The sequence below is a fragment of the Lynx canadensis genome, chromosome B4 (assembly GCF_007474595.2).
Source record: "Lynx canadensis isolate LIC74 chromosome B4, mLynCan4.pri.v2, whole genome shotgun sequence".
Lineage (NCBI taxonomy): Eukaryota > Metazoa > Chordata > Mammalia > Carnivora > Felidae > Lynx > Lynx canadensis.
Genome location: NC_044309.1, coordinates 16715402 through 16734872, shown reverse-complemented (window position 1 = coordinate 16734872; position 19471 = coordinate 16715402). Strand labels below are relative to the sequence as shown.

The 19471-nt window shown below is 40.9% G+C and overlaps 1 protein-coding gene across 1 annotated transcript in view; it reads right to left on the bottom strand.

Annotated features, from left to right (window-relative positions):
- The window catches only part of SLC39A12 (solute carrier family 39 member 12), an 86826-nt gene that overhangs the window by 42664 nt on the left and 24691 nt on the right, over positions 1-19471 (bottom strand). The window contains exons 5-9 of the mRNA XM_030323231.1: positions 17922-18094; positions 12252-12423; positions 7076-7248; positions 4028-4180; positions 2039-2149 (exon numbers count right to left, since the gene is read on the bottom strand). Coding sequence (XP_030179091.1) covers positions 2039-2149; positions 4028-4180; positions 7076-7248; positions 12252-12423; positions 17922-18094 — 782 coding nt within the window. The remainder of the gene's footprint in view (positions 1-2038; positions 2150-4027; positions 4181-7075; positions 7249-12251; positions 12424-17921; positions 18095-19471) is intronic.

Below are 19471 nucleotides of genomic sequence, written 5' to 3'. Positions count from 1 at the left end.
GAAATGCTCTATGTTTGGATAGTGAGGGAAAACTATCCTATTGAACATGTCCTTTTAAAAGCTTTTAAAAGCATATTTACCGGGGCGCCTGGCTGGCTCAGTTGGAAAAGCGTGTGACCCTTGATCTCAAGGTTATATGTTCAAGCCCCACGTTGATTGTAGAAATTACTTAAATAAATAAATAGACTTAAAAAAACTAAAAGCATATTCACATCATTCTATCACCCAAAGTTGTGAAAATGTTGAGCCATATTTCACGTGAAGCCTAAGCACCTTTTTTAAAAATGTAAAACAGAGAAAGTAAATGTATATCTCACATAGTGGAACAGTGGCCACTACTCAAAAGATATGATGGGCAATTTTTGGATAAGGGGCTGAGAAGTAAGGTAGGACCTGAAGGATATAGGATAAAAGTGAACAAGAAAACAATGTGATTTTTCTTTACACTATATCAAAGGCCTGGTTACCATAGAAAGGTTCTATAGATCTAGTAAAAGGCAGGAGTGCAAAAATTTATGCTAAGGTTTTCCCTCCAAAACCATATACTGTGTAAAGGGATTTAGAGGCAAGCATCCAAGACTCCTTGACGGGTGAGAATTACGAGTTTCCCTCCTCCCTGAAAAACCAGGAACTTGAACCAAACAATCCTAAAAGTTCATATTATTTCTATCACTTAAAGTTGATCTTGCAGCTAAAACAACCAGAGGAATAGTGAGTATAGTATTAGTGAACCGGCATATTCAAATAGTTCAAAACTCACAAGGTTAGCTAGCATCGGACATTTACTTATATGGGTCTTGGGATTCCGAACCCTTCATTGAAACAGAATAAAATCGGCATTAAACTGATTATAAAACTAACCTCAGCCTGAAATTATCTTCTTCCAAGCCATATGTGAAGCATCTAAGCCATAAACATAATAAAGGCTTTGAAAGTCACTTTTTTAAAGGGATGGTTTTGTTCCTAATTGAGTTAGCTCTAGATCTGTGATCTACCAGCAGACTTCTATTTGCTGTGGCAATGTCCCAGGCACGGCTTACTTATTTCCACTCGGTCAGGAATCTATCCTTGAACTGTAAACCCTTCCCCCAATGGCCATGGTTAGAGGAGACAAGTGTTCTGTTACATGTCACTTTCAGATTCTTCCTTGTCCCTTTACTTGCTACTTTAAGAATTAGAGTAGGAGCATTGTTTTCAACCTGATGGGAGGCTGTGTTTTGCAAATTTGCGTGGAATATTTGTCCCGGAAAACTCAGTGTAACAGAAGCCACTTACGAGACATCTTATGGGGCAGAATCAATTATCTTCTGCAGTACAAAATGATCACCCCACTCCTAGAGTAGCAGGATTCTCGAACAGAGTCATGACACTGAGGTTTTTCTTTCTAGGAAGCAACTTTATTCCTGCTGGCACTGCTCAGTTGGGTTCATACCTGAAGAACTGAGCCCTGAACGTCGTATGGCATAGCTTTCTATATATTTCCTATTTATTTGTCTCCCATATATGGTAACACACAGAAACATGTGGTCTGATTAAGTGGTCTCATGTTACAAGGTCATGAGGGATGTTGTCACGTACGCTCATAGCCGGTTACCTTGAGGTTTCTTTCTTTCTTTTTTTTTTTCTTTTCTTTCCTTAGGGAGGGGACCCTACCACACTAGCTGCACTAATTCCTTGCTCACAATTTATTTGGCCCCATCTGGTCATGGCTAAGGATTCCTCAGAATGGAAAACCTGGAGGTCAACGGGTTTATGAAACCCTGTAAACAAAATGATCAAGATGTATTTTATGCAATCTAATCATATATGCTTCAACGTGGTGCAGATACCAAGGATTTGAATCCGTGGGGAAAAAAGCTTTTTATTCTTTAAAACAGCTTTCAGGTGCTTGGCAAAGCTTCCCAAACTACTTATCATGGTTCAAAACAGGCAAATCACAAATAGATATTCATCTAGCCTACTGATTTTCATCTGTTCATTAAGGAACAAAGGAAGGAAGGTAATCAGATCAGTAGAATACCTCAGATCGGTAACCTACCAACGGGATAGTGGAAGCAGATTTGCCTCTGCCTGACTGGTCACTTAATTCGGAGTTGAGCGCAAGATGGTGGGAATGTTCCACGTGCCCATTAACCAATGACATGCCCTGCTGGATGAGGATGGTTTAAAATTAGTGCTGAAGCCAGAAGAACACAGGTGCAGCCTTTGTGAATTCCATGGTTCTATTTAACATTTTGCGTATTGGCCAAAGTGGCGGGCTCGTTGTGGCAAATACTAAAATGTCTCACCTTGGAGAAGCACAGGCCTGTTCTGAAACATTGTGCATATTCTGAATGCCCTAAGAATGAAACTTTAAATACGTCTAGTTGTGATTTTAAGAGACTTGAATAGTGGTTGTTTTGATATTGTCTTTTGTATTTACTGAAAAAGTATATTTACTATGAAATTAAATTTGGAATTCTTTCTGCTGGAGATACCAAAAGGATGATAATTGAAACTATATCACACCCTATAACAATGAAATTAATATCTTCAGAAACGTATTCATCAATTAAAGCACTTATACCTTCTAAAATATTCACATTCCCTTTATTTTACTCAATATAAGGAGTCTTGAAATATGTTCTTAAACCTTATTGTAAGTTCTCTGACAAGTCCAAGGACAGTCTGAATAAACTTTTCATTTTTGGATGCCCAGAATTTATTTCACTCACTTCCACCCTGGCTAAACTTCTAATTGTCACATACAAGTTGACAGGCTGGCTTTGTAATTTAGTTTTCCCAGGCTAAGAACGCCAATCTATTGTGTACAAAGGGGATCTGATAGTTACTTCTGTGCTTGAGATGAGAACCCCTCCTGAGGAGGTTAAGTTGTTGAACGTGCAGGGTGGGGACTGTGGTCAAAGATGGTTTGACCATCAATTACTATAGCCTCCTAGCGTGAGCTCCAGGACAAAGAAAAACTTGCTTCATTAAAAAAGAACATTTCTACAGCGTTTTATTTACTGTGAAAAGTTTCCAATACACAGAAAAGCTGAAAGAAGTGTAAGGTGATCACTCAGATATTCATTCCCAAGATCCACCATTACCATTTACTAAAGCCATTTTACCACCTGTCTATCCATCTATCATCCCTCTGTCCATCCATAAAACCATCTTAATTTTTGACACACAGACTTTGTGCCTCAAATACATTTAGGAATCGTAATAAACAAGTGCTGATATTTTACATGACTGCTAATGTTTTCCCTGAGCACAGACATTATGAATTACGTGCACAAGTAGAAAGCCAGAAAATACGTAGAAAAACCATAGCAGACCGCAGAGCCCCAGGACTTTGTAAGGAAAATTTACTTTATTTTAGTCTCCCACAGTTGTTTGTAAGCATTTACCTTTTTAACCATCCCACCAGACAGTTAATCTATTGTCTTATAGGATAACGTGTAAGAGCAACGCAAATCCATGAAAAAAAACCATGCTGCATTTTATATTTCATCACAGACACAGAAACTGATCAAACAAATACAGGTACAATGCAAGCAATTATTCAAGCCACAAAAAAAAAAAAAAAAAAAGATCTGCCACAAACCCCATTTCTGAGCGCCTTGTTCTTATAATTTTCAGTGGTTTTAAGATAGAAAATGATGGGTAATTTTGTGAATTTGCAAAGTTTTTGTCTCCATGTTTATTTGTTTCAGGTTATGAAAGACATCCAAAACACTCATTAGTGCGTAGGCCTTTCAGCCCCTTCATTCCCAGACATGAAATGGTCTCCTGTTTCTAAACTAGCCATGAAGGTCAAAGAGCAGGTTTTAACAAGTACCTTAACGGGCCAGCAACAGATGTTTAAAAAATTAAGAACCATACTTAGAGGGAAGCTGCCAGTCAGCGTGACTGGAGATCAGAGCCCCATCCCTCACATAGAGAGCATCACGAAGACGTCAGTCACTTTTGAACAAGTACTTTTGAAATAAGGGAGGAATATTATGAAGCCCTAAAGCAAAGATAAAGAAAATTTTAAATATACCTTGGTATTTGGTGATACGAGAAGAATAAAACATTTTTCGATCAAGAAAAATCCATGGATGCCTCCAATTAGGCCTAACAGTTTCCAAATATGACCTTTGCTCTCATGGACATGTCCAAACTCTGAGCCTTCCTGCTTGTGTAAACCAAGAACCTTTAAAAAAAACAAAAGCAAACACAAAAAGGAGACACAAAGAAATGACTTATGATGGCTTAAATGTTAATTAATAGGCCCGGTATTAAATATATTCACCTTTCATTCTGGGGAACCCCGTGACAACCGCTGGAATCATTGAAAGACACGTTTGCTTTCAGTTGTACGAATACTTCCACTAGATGATTTAATCAGGGTCAAATAAAATGTGCACAAGGGAAAAGAAAGGAGAACTTTAACCCTAAATTTTGAGATATTCTCAGTCCCTGTCTTTTCCTAGGAGTTCAATCTATACCTGTTTGCCCAGCAAGTCTTTAATAACAGATGAATATATTTTATACCCAGAAGAAATATAAAGATACACTTCATCCAGGGTTTACTCTCTCCACACCCCATTGCAATTAAAGAAAACTTTTAGGGGCTCCTGGGTGGCTCAGTCGGTTAAGCGACCGACTTCAGCTCAGGTCATGATCTCGCGGGTTCGTGAGTTCGAGCCCTGCGTCGGGTTCTGTGCTGACAGCTCAGAGCCTGGAGCCTGCTTCGGACTCTGTGTCTCGCTCTGTCTCTCCCCCTCCCCTGCTCACGCTCTGCCTCTGTCTCAAAAATAAGTAAAACATTTAAAAAAATTTTTTTAAAAAGAAAACTTTTATTAAATATTCTGATACGTAAGAAATCCGCCTGAACGATATCTTCCATTGAGTGTATACCCAGCAGTACTGTCCGCTTGGAGAAACAAAAGGATACATGAAATGCATTAGGAATTTTCCTCTAGTTGACTCATCCCATTGGTTGACCTCATGATTTCTTGTGAGCTAGTAAATCATTATGTATCATATTCCTTCCCCAGGAGAAGGCAGTTTGGCAAACAGCTCAGTGGTTTCTACATTTAGGATGTTAGTGACCATCAAATTTAAAAAAACAAAAAAGGAAAAAGATTCTATGCATACATATTGTATGTGCATGTGTTCATACGTCCACGCGTAGATTTAAGTGTGTATGCGCATGTGCACATAATGTACTCACATGTGTGAGTAAATGTGTGCATCTAAGTGTACACGATGAGTTTATGAACCTAACTAAAATCCAATATACAGTAGGCAGCTTTTCCTTTTGGTAAAGGCATTAGGAAGGATACCTATCTAATATTCGCAATTACCATTATTTCACAAAACAGGGGAGGTGGTAAGGTCACAAAACAAAACAGAAGCAGACCCCACAATCTCAGAATCAAATGCAGACCTTTAAGTTGAATAAATTTTGCTAGTCAAAAAAAAAAGAAAAAAGAAATCCTGACAGTGGTATTTTTCTCATTTCCGTGTGGCCTTCTGAACCCTGGCCATGGATCTCATTCAGGAACCACTGATTTTTCTAGCTTTCCACCACACTGGTACCGCATTGTTCTTCCTTTCCCCGGTAACGTTTGTCCGCATCTCTTCCCTCAAGTAAAACACTTGCCTTCCAATTTTCGTGAAACCTGGCTAATCTTTTAAGCTCCTCTCCGGAACGTGTCTCTGCAGAACCCGCTGACGGCCCCCCAAACCCCAAGCCCATGCCCTGCTGCTGGGAGATGTGAGCCCCCCATTGGGGGAGGCGCGGGAAGCCTTAAGACCCTCTAGCTGTTTTGCAGTGAACAGCCCTGAAACCGCTAAAGGGACCTAGAAAAAGGCCTCGGCCGCTTCCTCAAGCCAATAAGCCCTGAAATATTTCCAGAAAATTAGATTACGAGGGAAATTAAAACAAATAATGGTTTGTTTCATTTTCCAATGCTCACTTTGTGATTTTTCAAAACATCTAATAATCATTGAGCCTTTAAGCAACAAGAGTGACCCTGTAGGAAATTGCCAGAGGCTTGTGGAAATTTTTAACATCTCCGGCTTTGCAAGAAGAGGGCTCATTTGCCCATCATTGTCCAGTCTCAAGAGATTTCAGAGGGAAGAAATAACCTCATCTGGAGACCCTTCCGTCTGAACTCTTGCATGTCAGGTCCTGGACCTTTCATTTTTGACAAATAAAGAGCCTCAGAAAACTTCAGCCAAGAGCCAGCTTCCTGAGGCTTACGTTTTTCTTAAGGAAAATCTAGATGTTATTAGCCCAACAAAAAATTCATTTCGATGGTTCAGATGAGGAGAGCTTAATGATGGTGTAAGGGCAGAGGTGTAGGCAGAAAGGCAGGTACAAGGGGTAATGAGACACCCAGAAGCGAGTAACCCCAGAAAACCATTTCCACTCTTGGGGCAGAAAGGGCAAAGATTGGAAATAATGTTTCTGCAGCTCAGTGGGAAGAGGAGTTGGGGAGAAGGGCTCCCACAGGAGGAGCTGTAATATTGTAGGAAATCAGCTGCTTCTAGAGCAGGTGCAGAGCCAGGAGAGAGTGAGGAAGAGATATCTCTGCTACTCTCTCCTCCTACCCTGGCTTTTCTGTTGTGCCTTCCATTGGCTCAATCCAGACAACAACGCAGCCTGCAAGGGAGCTGCAGAGGCACAACTGTCTGGGGCGGAAAAACACAGCAGAGAGGGCAGAGACGGGATCTGATGAGAGTTGGGGGCAACTGGAGAAAACTCAATGCAACATCTGGCAACCCATTCATTTTTATTGGCAGATAATTAGTGAAAACTTCCTGAAGTTTTCTTCATAGGAATCTGCATCTGATCACCTTTTTTTTTTTTTTTTTTGGTTTATTTAAAAAATAAGAATAACCCGTGGTAAACCTAAGGCTTGGCTATCTCTTTTCCTCTGTAAGTGCTTTGGGGAAATAACACTTATTTCCAAAGACAACTGGAAATGGCCACTGCATTGATTCATCCAAGTCCCTTTGAAATTCTGCATCAACACCTCCAGTGACTAAATGGAAATGGAAATGAGAAACACACCATTGCAAACAGGAAAAGAGTTACCTGAGGGATAAGGTGGAGCAGAGCATCCCCGGAAAGCGTCCCGACGGCCAGACCCACAAACAGCTGTAAAATAAGCCTGTAGTTCTCCTCACAGTTGTGGAACAGAATCAGCGTTGTCCCAAGCATGGAGCCTAGTGTGAGCAGGGCCACGGCCACTGTGCTGTAGCCATATTCTAAGCCAAATGGAGATTGCAAAGCAGTCAGTGCTCCTCATTTGCTAGGAGTGCCCTGGCCAGTGAAAATGCCAGAAGAATCCATCTTATGATACAGGTGGTCGGGATACGGAATTGTTTTATGAATGTTATAGCGTGTAAAAGGTCTTAAATTTTCTTTCTTTCTTTCTTTCTTTTTTTTTTTTTTTTTTAATGTTCATTTATTTTGAGAGTGAGCTCTGAGAGAGAGCCGGGCAGGGACAGAGAGATGGGAGAGAGAGAGAATCCCAAGCAGTCTCCTCCACTGTCCGCACAAAGCCCGATGCGGGGCTCAGTGTCACAAATGGTGAAATCACAACATGGGCCCAAATCAAGAGTCGGATGCGTAACCGACTGAGCCATCCAGGCACCCCTAAAAGGTCTTGATTTTTAAGGAAAAGAATGAAAAGACTTTCACCGTTAACCTTTTTGCTTTGAAGTTACCCTGACTACGTCCTACTAAAATCACTACGGCAAACAAGGACCTAGCTCATCTCCCACCCCCAAAGAAATTATTAATTTCCCCCACTTTAAACTACAACATATGCTGCCATAGACTGGTGGTGATTTCCTTCTAATCCCATCTAAATCTTTTGACGCCAGGGAAGCAGAGTGGCAGAGGGAGCACACAGTTTGGGGCCACCGGAGACCTACGTTTCTGTACAAGGTGAGTACCTTCTTCCAAAAATTTTCAAAATTATCTGTAATGTCGAAAGTGTTTATTACTCTCCGTGCCTAAAATGAGCGATCATATCGGTAAAAACCGATCGATGAATGTGTGATGGTTGATAATATAAATTTGGACAGCCTAGGTTTTAAATTATTGCAATAATCTTCTAGAACCCCTAAGTTGATCCCATGTTGGCAGGTTTCTGAATTTTCAAAAAATGTTCAGGGGGTGCAATTTTTAAGATTATTCAAACAAGAGCAAATATGTGTGAGGGAAGAAGAGACAAGGAAGAAAAGAAAAGATTAAGAGAAAGGAAAAAAGTGGCTTTCAGTGTCATGCAGAGTTGATCTTTGAAAAATGCAAGAGTTAAGCTACAGAGGGGCGCTTGGGTGGCTCAGTCGGTTAGGTGTCTGACTTCTGTTCAAGTCATGATCTCACGGTCCGTGAGTTCGAGCCCCGCGTCGGGCTCTGTGCTGACGGCTCGGAGCCTGGAGCCTGCTTCGGATTCTGTGTCTCCCTCTGTCTCTGCACCTCCCCTGCTCATGCTCTGTCCCTCTCTGTCTCAAAAATAAGTAAACATTATCAAAAAAATTTTAAAAGCTACAGAAAAGAAAATTTTACTAAGAAAATCATAAAAATAGTGTGCCTGAGTGGCTCAGTTGGTTGAGCTTCCCAACTCTTCATTTGGGCTCAGGTCATGATCCCAGGGTCATGAGATTGAGCCCCCCATGCTGGGCTCCACACTGAGCATGTAGTCTGCTTGAGATTCTTTCTCTCTCTCTCTTCCTCTGCCCCTCTCCCTGCCTTACTCTCTCTCTCTCTCTAAAAGAAAAAAGACAAAGAAAGAAAGAGAGAAAAAGAAAATCATGAGAGAAAATACATTTACAATACTCTATTATACATAAAAAAGCTGCATATAAGTGGACCCCTGCCATTCAAACCCATGATGTTCAAGAGTCAACTGTATAAATAAATGATTTGGGGATAAAGGGTTTTTCGGGCCACCATTTTCCTTTGGTTGCAGATACTCAGAGCAAATACTTGTCCTACTTTTTTAGAAATTACTAACAAGCCATGGCAAACTGGTCTGTAAACAACGAAGGAAGTTAATTACAAAATTAAACTATCCTTACTGACTACAGATAAGTTAAATCAAACAATTCAATTACCACACTACTTGAGGCCTATTGTAGATTTTAAGAAACGATCATCTTAAAATTTGTTATAACAGAAAACATTCTATTCTTCCCATTCTGGTTCTTTTCTGGAAGGTTCGCCCTCTACACTAATTTGTGTCAATGATAAAAGCTGGCAACATGATAATAGACTTGTGATTTTAAGAGCACTTTTATTGAATTCTATGTTCTAAATTAGACAGGAGTCTAATATTAAAATAGAGTTGGTAGTGTACTCAAAAGAAGCAAAAACTTGCAATTTTTAAATTTTTCCATTCTTATCACTACCCCTTCACTTCTAGGGAACCTCTCCATAAAACAGTTGTTGTTCAAAGGATAGAGAGGACTCTATACTTAACAATGGTTAAATTTCATTTCAATTTCAGTTTGTTACCACAATTAAAAAATTTTAAAAATATGGGTACCTGGATGGCTTATCAGTTAGGCATCCGACTCTTGATTTTTGACTCAGGTCATGATTTCAGTTTGTGGGGATCCAGCCCTGTGACAGGCTCTGTGCTGACAGCACGGAGCCTGCTTGGGATTCTCTGTCTCCCTGTCTCTCTGCCCCTTCCTCTCTCTCTCTCTCTCTCTCTCTCTGTCTCTCTCTCTCTCGCCCCCCTCTAGATAAATAAGTAAACTTAAAAAAACTAAAAAATAATAAAAATCGTTTGGAATGGTCATATACCTACCTAGAGGTTTCACTTTGTTCTGTCATAATAAAAATACCTATGTTATAAAAACATCCCTGGAGATATTTAACCAAGGTTCATATCATACTCTTCGACAAACAGACTGTATGGGGGAGTATCATTCTTCTCATCAAATACATAAATTAAAGACAGCTGAAGTTTAACATGAGCACCTGGATGTCTAATAAGTTTCAAAGTTGCCACATTTTTATGAAAGCTACAAAAGGTCAGAAAATGTTGAGAATTCACAAGGATAAATTAGGGCGTGGCATTTCCCAGGCAAAAGACAAAGTTTCCAGTCCTTTGATTCTTCTTCTACTCCTCTCCCCTTTGTCCTGAGGGCAACTACAGCTGGTATTGGAGGGGAATGGACGCTTCCTTTTCTAAAAAAAATTTTTTTAATATTTTATTTATTTTTGATAGAGAGAGAGAGAGAGAGACAGAGCACAAGTGGGGGAGGGGCAGAAAGAGAAGGAGACACAGAATCCGAAGCAGGCTCCAGGCTCCGAGCTGTCAGCACAGAGCCCGATGCAGGGCTTGAACTCACAAATTGCAAGATCATGACCTGAGCCGAAGTCGGACGCTCAACCGACCGAGCCACCCAGGAGCCCCTGGAATGGACACTTCCTAACTCTAGGGCTTAGAAACGTTCAGGTCCTCTGTGAATCAGATTTCACCTGCTCTCATGTGGCAAAGATCGCCTGAAAACCATAAAATCTGACGTTTGTGGCAATAGGACTCTGCTAATTACCCCAGGTCCTCATATAGGTGTCATGACGTCTTGACTGGAGTCAGGCAACTTATAGAGTTTCTATTTAAATGTTTCGCATCATTATAATAGAACTTGACCTAATAATTAAACACCTAGCCATTCTTAGGCAGCTGCTTTGAACATATCTGAAACCTGATTTATACGTGGTCATAACACTGTTTCCTGGAAACTCAACCCAACCTGGAACTTTGGGGTCAGGTCCCAGCACACCAAACACTACTCTTAGTAACGTCTCCTATGCCTCCTTCCTACATTTTCTGATATTTAAGCCTTTCCCTTAAGTCACATAATGCAACACTTTAAATCGAGCACAGTAATGTTTGGCTAGGTTCCATAGTGAGTGCGATTTCTCTGAATTTTTCTCAGGAAGACTAGTCCCTAGAAGGATCTAGGTGTTCATGAGAAAGAAAAACAATTCGCAGCTCTGCAGTTCAGAAACCTATTTTGTAGCGGCCTGTTTGAAGCAGACACCACGGGAGGTGGTGGGAATGTAAATGTAAACTTACTCCTGGAGTCTCCCAGGTGCCCGTGCTTCTGTCCCTCTTACCCATTTCAGAACCATCACTGCTCACCAGGTGCTGAATTATGTAGTTGCTCACTTTTAATGAGAGCTCAGTTTTAATGAAATTCTTTTCCTTTCAGCGAATGTGGTAGATATTTAGGTCTGGCAAGGTTTCTGTTCACATGAACTCTTCAAATGAGCCACTGAATGCGGCACAATTCCCTGTGAGTTAGGAGTGAGCAGCTGGACAATTCATCCCGGATGGGCATCATGAGGCTATCGCAAAGAGAAAGCAAAATGCTCTGAAAAAACCATACACAAGGCCCTGGGATCACTGGTAATATTTGGAATGGTGCCTGCATTCACGGTCACATTTTTGCGGTCCATCACGAATGTTCTCAGGCCACTATTTCCTTTTCTTTTAAATACACAGTGCTTTAAATTCCACAACACAGTTTCGTACCCGTTATCCCATTTGAAACTTACAGCTACCCCAAGAAGGCATAGAGCTCACCTACCGCAGTAGGGCTACAGTGAGTAGCACTGGGCAGGAAAAAAAAGACAGGCTCAGGGAAATAAAGAGATGGCTTAAGATCACGAGAGTGGGCTGGGGATAGAAGGCATGGCCCAACTTTGCATTTCTGACCCCATCGTTAAGGTTCTTGCTCTCATATCATGCCCCTTCTCAACTATGAACTAAGTTGGTCTATGACTCAGTCATATACATGGGACAAAAATCAATTTATGTAACGTACATACAAACTATAAAATATTCAGTGAAGGGTACTGTAGCATAGTGGCTGACAACAATGACTCTGGGGCCAGCTTGCCCGGGTTTGAATCCCAACTCCATCACTTACCTGCTGTGCGCCCTCGGGAAGGTCACGTAACCTCTATGTGCCTGTTTCTCTATCTGTAAAAGGGGGACATTGATAGTATCTAGCTCATAGCGTGCTTGTGAGGATGAAATGAGGTGAGACACGTAAAATGCTTTGAACGGCGTGTGGTATATAGTAAGTATCCATCCATTCACTGGTATTAGTGTGTACATTATATGCACCAGCTTTCTGTTCACTGTTACTATTACGTACATTATGTGCACCAACTTTCCATCAACTGTTATTATTATGTACGTTATAGGCACCAACTTTCTCAGGGAAGAACCACAACTTACTCTCCAGAGTGGTTGGTGGGAGCTTTGTGTGTTGGTCCTCGGGCAGCTGGCAAGAACAGTGGAGCAATTGCTGGACGATTCCCGGACTCATTTGTTGAAAGTCTTCCCTCGAAATGGGCGAAAGGCTGTTCTGTAGAAATATCTCCACCAGCTGCCCGGCAGAGAAGCAAGTCTGTTTGGGGGAAAACGTCACCGTTACTAATCTCAGCAAACAAACTTACCACCATCAGTTGCCATTCCCAAGGAGTCAGGGCTAAACAGAATGGCTAAAAAGGACACATGAAGCCATGACTTCATTTTTTTCTTCCCTGCGATCTTTGTGCATATGTAATTTCCAAGGATTCCTTTTCATCTCTGATCAAAGCCAGCTGTATCTCACTTTTATTTTGAGTATTATCTAGTAAGAGTTTTGCACACTTTTTTCCTTCCTGAAAACATGCAACCGTGTTTTACAATGTGTGGCATGGTTTGCTAGCCAGCAGGCTAAGGAAGCCTCGATGCTTTTGTTGTTTTTTAGTGGGGATGGCTTTGTAGCAACAAAACCGAGACTCCAAACGATAAACAGGTGCTCTGCGGTTATAAGATCATTGTCTTTAATATTCTCTGATTTAGTAAGCCCGTGTAGGCAACATGTATTTTCAAAAGCAATCAAAGTAAATATTTTAAAAAGTGAATGCTGTGTCAACCAGCTCGTGTGTAAACACTAAATGATACGGCTACCCTTGTAAGGGATGTCCCTTCTCCACAAAAACAACCGAAATCATTACGATTGCCTACTGCTGCTCCTCTATCTTTAAAGCCTTTCTACGTTGTTTAGGCATATTTATAAGACATCAGGATCATAGATAAAGAACAAATGCAAGACGTCTCTAAAAGCTGCCACAAGGAATTGGTGCATCTCAGAAGTGTTAAGGGCTGATTTTGTGTGTCAGAAGTTACACTTAAAGGTTTCAATGTGTAGAGTTCCACCAGCACAAATGGATGACCCTCGTGCAGAATCTTTGGGGTCTGAAGTCAGACCCTCGTGCAATATCTTCGTGAGCTCCAGTCACAATCAGTAAGGTATTTTAAGAAACTCATCGACTTGCGAGGCTTTCCTGATTTGCCACGCTGTAGAACGTAGGGATTTTTAAGAAGGCACATTGCTAATCAGGAAATAATGATCATATTTGCTGGGTTTTCCCACATACAATTTTTGGGGGGAGAAGATCCCGTGAATAAAAAATGTCCTATCTTGATCAGGAAATGTTTGGTGGCAGGGATGAGAAGCCACTTGAACCAGCAAGAACCAAGAGGAGATCGTATTGAAAGGACACTAAGGATCTCCAAGATTGAGAAGATAGCCACACCTCAAAAGGAACTCAATCTGAAGCTAGGAAATCAGAACCTAAAGTTGTTTTTTCTCTCTCTCTCTCTCTTCGGGACCAAGTATTTTCTCCTTTCTCTTTCCCTCTGCATATATTTATTTCCTTTTACAGTCCGGTGTTTTCTCTTTCAGGAAACACATGGCCATATAAGCCCCAACTCTGAAGCGACCTCTCAGCCCACAAACCCAAGACTGAGTTGAGTCTGCAAGTCCTGACAGAGACCTGATTGCTACAGCAAAGCCACAGATGAACTCCCTTGGGTCAGACAACCCTCTGGTTCAATCAGTCTTGCCTCGAGATAGGAGGTGGGATCATTCCATTCGGACATGGCTGCCAGCCTCAGGCCTGTGGCTGAGGCAGGCATTTCTCAGAAAAAGGCTGGGCAAAACTCCAAAAGGCTTCTACTACAAAAAGCGGCAGCAGAAAACTAAACTTGGGATTTTTTTTTTCTCCTTTTGTCAAAATAATTTATGCCAAAGACAGTATCTTCTGTTGCACCATTTGTTACTAATGGGATACAATGACTTCATCATTAAAGCTACTGACAACAGAAAAGGGAAACGAACACCAAACTTTTGATGACGAATCCTTCGTAATAAACATTCTCATTAAAAAGTGCTCGACTGCTAAGTAAAGCAGGGGAGAGAGGAAATGAACAGAATGCCATGCGTCTTTCCCCAGTTCATTGCCAAGAAATTGAATAGTTCTGGTCTTAGACTACCTTCTCCTAGAGTACGGATATTCTATTATAAGCTTCTGTGCCCTTGATCTTTATTTGCTGTTCCTGTACTATTCAGGTCCTTTGTTGGTTTTAAATTTCTTTTTGAAATCACTAACATAAATGGCCTTAAAGGTGATTCATTATATTCTATAAAATTTTAAACCCCAAGATGTTTAAATAGTTTTTTTTTAAGTTTATTTTTGCGAGAGAAAGAGACTGAGTGAGAGCAGCTCTCTCTGGAGGGGCAGAGAGAGAGAGGGAGACACAGAATCCGAAGCAGCCTCCAGGCTCCGAGCTGTCAGCACAGAGCCCGACGCGGGGCTCAAACTCACAGACTGTGAGATCATGACCTGAGCCGAAGTCAGCTGCTTAACCGATTGAGTCACCTAGGTGCCCCGAACCCAAAATATTTTTAATAAAGAATAATATAGAATGAAAATTTAGATTATCCAGCCAATAACTTTTAAACTATCTTTATTTCCTGGGGCGCCTGGGTGGCTCAGTCAGTTAAGCGTCTGACTTCAGCTCAGGTCATGATCTCACGGTTCGCGAGTTCGAGCCCCGCGTCGGGCTCTGTGCTGACAGCTCCGAGCCTGGAGGCTGCTTCGGATTCTGTGTCTCCCTCTCTCTCTGCCCCTCCCCTGCTCATGCTGTCTCTCTCTGTCTCTCAAAAATAAATAAATGTAAAAACAAAAATTTTTTTAACTAGCTTTATTCCCTTACATAAAATTTCAGTATATGTGTATCCTTGTGTTGATGTCATCAGACTCCTATGGTAACTTTACAAACATATTCTAAAGCAGTGGTTCCTGAACTTTAGTTTTGAGAATTGCTTGGATGGCTTCCTAACAGGCAGAGTGCTGGGCTCTACTTCTCAGAGTTTCTGATTCAAAGATGATGGGGTGGGACCTGAGAATTTGCATTTCCAAGAAGTTCCCAGACAATACTGACAGTGCTGGTGGAGGGACAAAACTTTGAGAACCACTGGTCTAAATAACATACACAGGTTCTTCAGATCTAGTCTATCGTAGTGTCCTATCAAGAGTCACAAGCAAAGTGACATGTTGGGACAAAGAAGAACCATTGAAAAGGTTGGTTTTGTTTACTTGGCATTGGTAGCACAGCAAATGACTCTTACTGTTCTTAGAAGTCACATGCTTGGGGCGCCTGGGTGGCTCAGTCAGTTGAGCGTCCAACTTCCGCTCAGGTCATGATCTCGCGGTCCGTGAGTTCGAGCCCCATGTTGGGCTCTGTGCTGACGGCTCAGAGCCTGAAGCCTGCTTCGGATTCTGTGTCTCTCCCTGTCTCTCTGCCCCTCCCCTGCTCGCACTCTTTTTCCCTCTCAAAAATAAATAAAAACATTTTTAAAAAACTTTTTCTTAAAGCCACGTGCCTTAGGTAGGTAGTTTCTAAATTTTAGGAAACAATCTGCATTTGTTATGAAGATAAGGTCTCCATTAGGCAAATTTGCCCCCTTCCCCAGAGCCAGTCCTGAAGAAGCATCTAAAAAGACTTCCCAAACAAAGACCAACACAGGCTTCAGCTCTCTTCACCTTGGGTTGAATACGATAAGCATGAGTTTGAAAGAATCAACTTTAATAAATGTCTTATATATACCGCACAAGTAACAAAAATTCACTTTTAAAAATATCTAATATTCTAATTAATAATCTGGTTTTGTCTCTAAAAAAAAAAAACCTAGTGAACAAACAATAAAAAAGAAACAGACTCTTCGGTATGGAGACCTAACTAGTCGTTGCCAGAGTGGGGGGTGGGGAGGGTTGAAGGGGTTGGGCAAAACAGGTGAAGGGTATTAAGAGATACAAACTTGGGGCGCCTGGGTGGCGCAGTCGGTTAAGCGTCCGACTTCAGCCAGGTCACCATCTCGCGGTCCGGGAGTTCGAGCCCCGCGTCGGGCTCTGGGCTGATGGCTCAGAGCCTGGAGCCTGCTTCCGATTCTGTGTCTCCCTCTCTCTCTGCCCCTCCCCCGTTCATGCTCTGTCTCTCTCTGTCCCAAAAATAAAAATAAACGTTGAAAAAAAAAATTAAAAAAAAAAAAAAAAAAAAAGAGAGATACAAACTTCCAGGGGTAGGGACGGAATCTATGGTACTGTGCAATCATGTATTCATAACTCACAGGAAAAACGTTCCGAATTGTTAGCAATCTGTAGGGGATTTTGCTCTTTTAAGGTACAAATTGTACCTTGCTCATCTGAGATACAAATAACAAAACTAGTTTTATTTAAGTCAACACTTCCCCAAGCAATAGCACAGTTAAGAGCACAGAATATGTTTTCAACCTCTGTATATATCCTCAGTTTCTGTAAACATTAAGCAATTACTTATTAGCTCCATGCCTCAATTTCCTCATCTGTAGTATGGAAAAATATCTATAGTATGGAATAATAGACCCCGATCTCATACAGTTGTTATAATAATTAAATGAGGCAACGCAGGTGAAATAGCGTTATGTCTAACACATCATACGTACTCAATAAGCATAAGCCATGCTCGTGGAACATCAGTTTCTCAGGATTTTAAATGGTTAGGGCAGGGAAGGATTCTAGAGTCAAAATTTGAGAATTGCTGGATTCAATAAGATCAAAGAAGTTTATTTGCTGAGAGACCTCCCAGATACCCTAATATGCCACAGTGTAATATGTATTTCTAGTATTTCCCACACCAATTTAATCATAGGACCCATTTCAAGAAATACCAAGACAGACAAGTGAATGTACTTTGGGGCATAACTTTAGGAAATATGGGTATAAATATGTTCATAGGTTCATACATCACCTTTTCTCAAAAACCTTCTCAGTGCTACCCACTATACAAATATTTCTCTGTTGCTCACAGCCCAAAGTAATCTCTTCAAAACCTTATCTAAGTTTAAAGCATTCATTCATCATTGTAAGTATATATGCAATGTCTGTGTCCTATTCCTACACTGTAGGTTCCAAAGGAGTTGTGCCTATTTTTTTTAATGTTTATTTATTTTAGAGAGAGAGAGAGAGAGAGAGAGATAGAGAGAGAGAGAGAGACAGAGCATGAGTGGGGGAGGGGCAGAGAGAGGGAGACACAGAATCCGAAGCAGGCTCCAGGCTCTGAGCTGTCAGCACAGAGCCCAATGTGGGGCTCGAACTCACAGACTGCAAGATCATGACCTGAGCTGAAGTCAGATGCTCAGCCGACTGAATCACCTAGGTGCCCCGCGTTGTGCCTATATTTTTCAACACTGTATACCCAATGACCGTGATGGTGACTGGCAGGTAATAAATGTTCAGTATGTTTGTTGAGTTAATTATTCATGCATGCGATATAGATACAAGAGAGGAAGTATATCTGTATATCTATCTATATCTATCTACATCTATTGTCTTATTCTCCTACATGTCTTGGCCTCACATTTATGTCAGCAGAGACCCATTTGTAGAAGAAAACAACCCATGACCACTCCGTACAAATACAATATTTTCACATTGAAGGAAATACACATCATCCCTTAAGTTTTTCACAACTCTTACAGAACTTTCACCACTTTGACAGTAGCAACTGGTGGTGTAAGAAGAAGAATAACGATACCTTATCCCAGGAAACTGAACTGTCTTCTGACTCTTGGTCCATGGATACAGATAGATTAGGGTATCCCCAGTCATAGACTGTTAGGTTGTTTTGTTTCCTTTCAAGGCGATGGATTTTATCTTTTCGGATACAGGTACTTTTGGTCCAGAGAGTGTTGAGGAGTTGGTCTAGTTCTAGAAATTTCATACAAAATCTGGTGTCACATAGAATAAAGACAGGTCAATCTCAGGATAAGTACAATTTCTTATGGCCACAGCATAGATAGTTTGCTAAATAAATGTGGTCCTAGTGAAAAGTCAAGACATTACTCTGAAAAGTAATAAAAGAACACTTATACTTCACGTGAATGTTAATCCCCTCACAAGATCTTGACTAAGCTTTGGGGCTGAATCAGTCTTACAAAGATGTTCCCACCACTTTTAACTCCTAGGGATGATACACTGGGCAATTCCTCCAAAGAAACGCCTTCTCGTGAGCCAACTCTTTCTTTTTCTAGATGTTCCTCATAAAAATGCACACAAAGGATAGAACTGGCCTAATCCATAGGAAATTCATTTCCTTGAGGTATTACATACATCCTCCATAGGTAAACTATGATATGTTTAAGTCAATCAAATTATTTTCCTTTTAAGGGTTTGTTTATGCAGAAACAAGAAAGGAAATGAAAGAGATCTGAGATTATAGAGACAACTGACTTTGTCGTCTAATACTATTGTAGTATGGTTTTCAGTTTATAGATTACAGTTTAGCTTCCCTTGGTACAGCTCGAGGCTCTTAAAAACTGACTAGTACAGGGGCACCTGGGTGGCGCAGTTGGTTAAGGGTCCAACTCTTGATTTTGGCTCAGGTCATGATCTCAAAATTCAGGAGGTCAAGCCCCACGTCAGGCTGTGCACTGACAGCATGGAGCCTGCTTGGAATTCTCTCTCTCCCTCTCCCCCTCTGCCCCTCCCCATCTTTCAAAAATAAATCAATAAATAAAAATTTTAAAAAATTAATTGGTATGCAGAAAAATTAAGTATAGTGGTGAATTTCTTTGGATTTATCCATCGGCTTGCTTGGGAATACAACGTCCCTGGTATTTTCCTGAATGTCATCATCGAGGACAAGAAAAATTACAAACTAGAGTTACTACAACATCTTATTTTAAATGACTGGCTTTCAGCGAAAAGAAAATTAGAAGACTTGCAAAAAAATGGGAACGTGTGACCCAGAATCAGGGAGGAAAGCAGTCAATAAATATGTCTTTGAGTATTCCCAGATGTTGGATTAAGCAGAAAAAGACTTCAAAGCAGCTATTATAAGTGCGCTGAAGGAACTAAAGGAAATCATATTTAAAGAATTAAAGTGTGACAATAATAAATCAGCAAATAGAAGAAATAAGAAAATCAAAATTATATAAAGGTCCAAATGGAAATTCTGGTGTTGAATATAGTGAGTGAAATGGAAAGTTCACAAAAGGAGCTCAGCAGCGTATGTGAGATGGTAAAAGGAAAAATTACCGAAGACGAAGAAAGAATACCAGAAATAATCCAGTCTGACAGTTCATG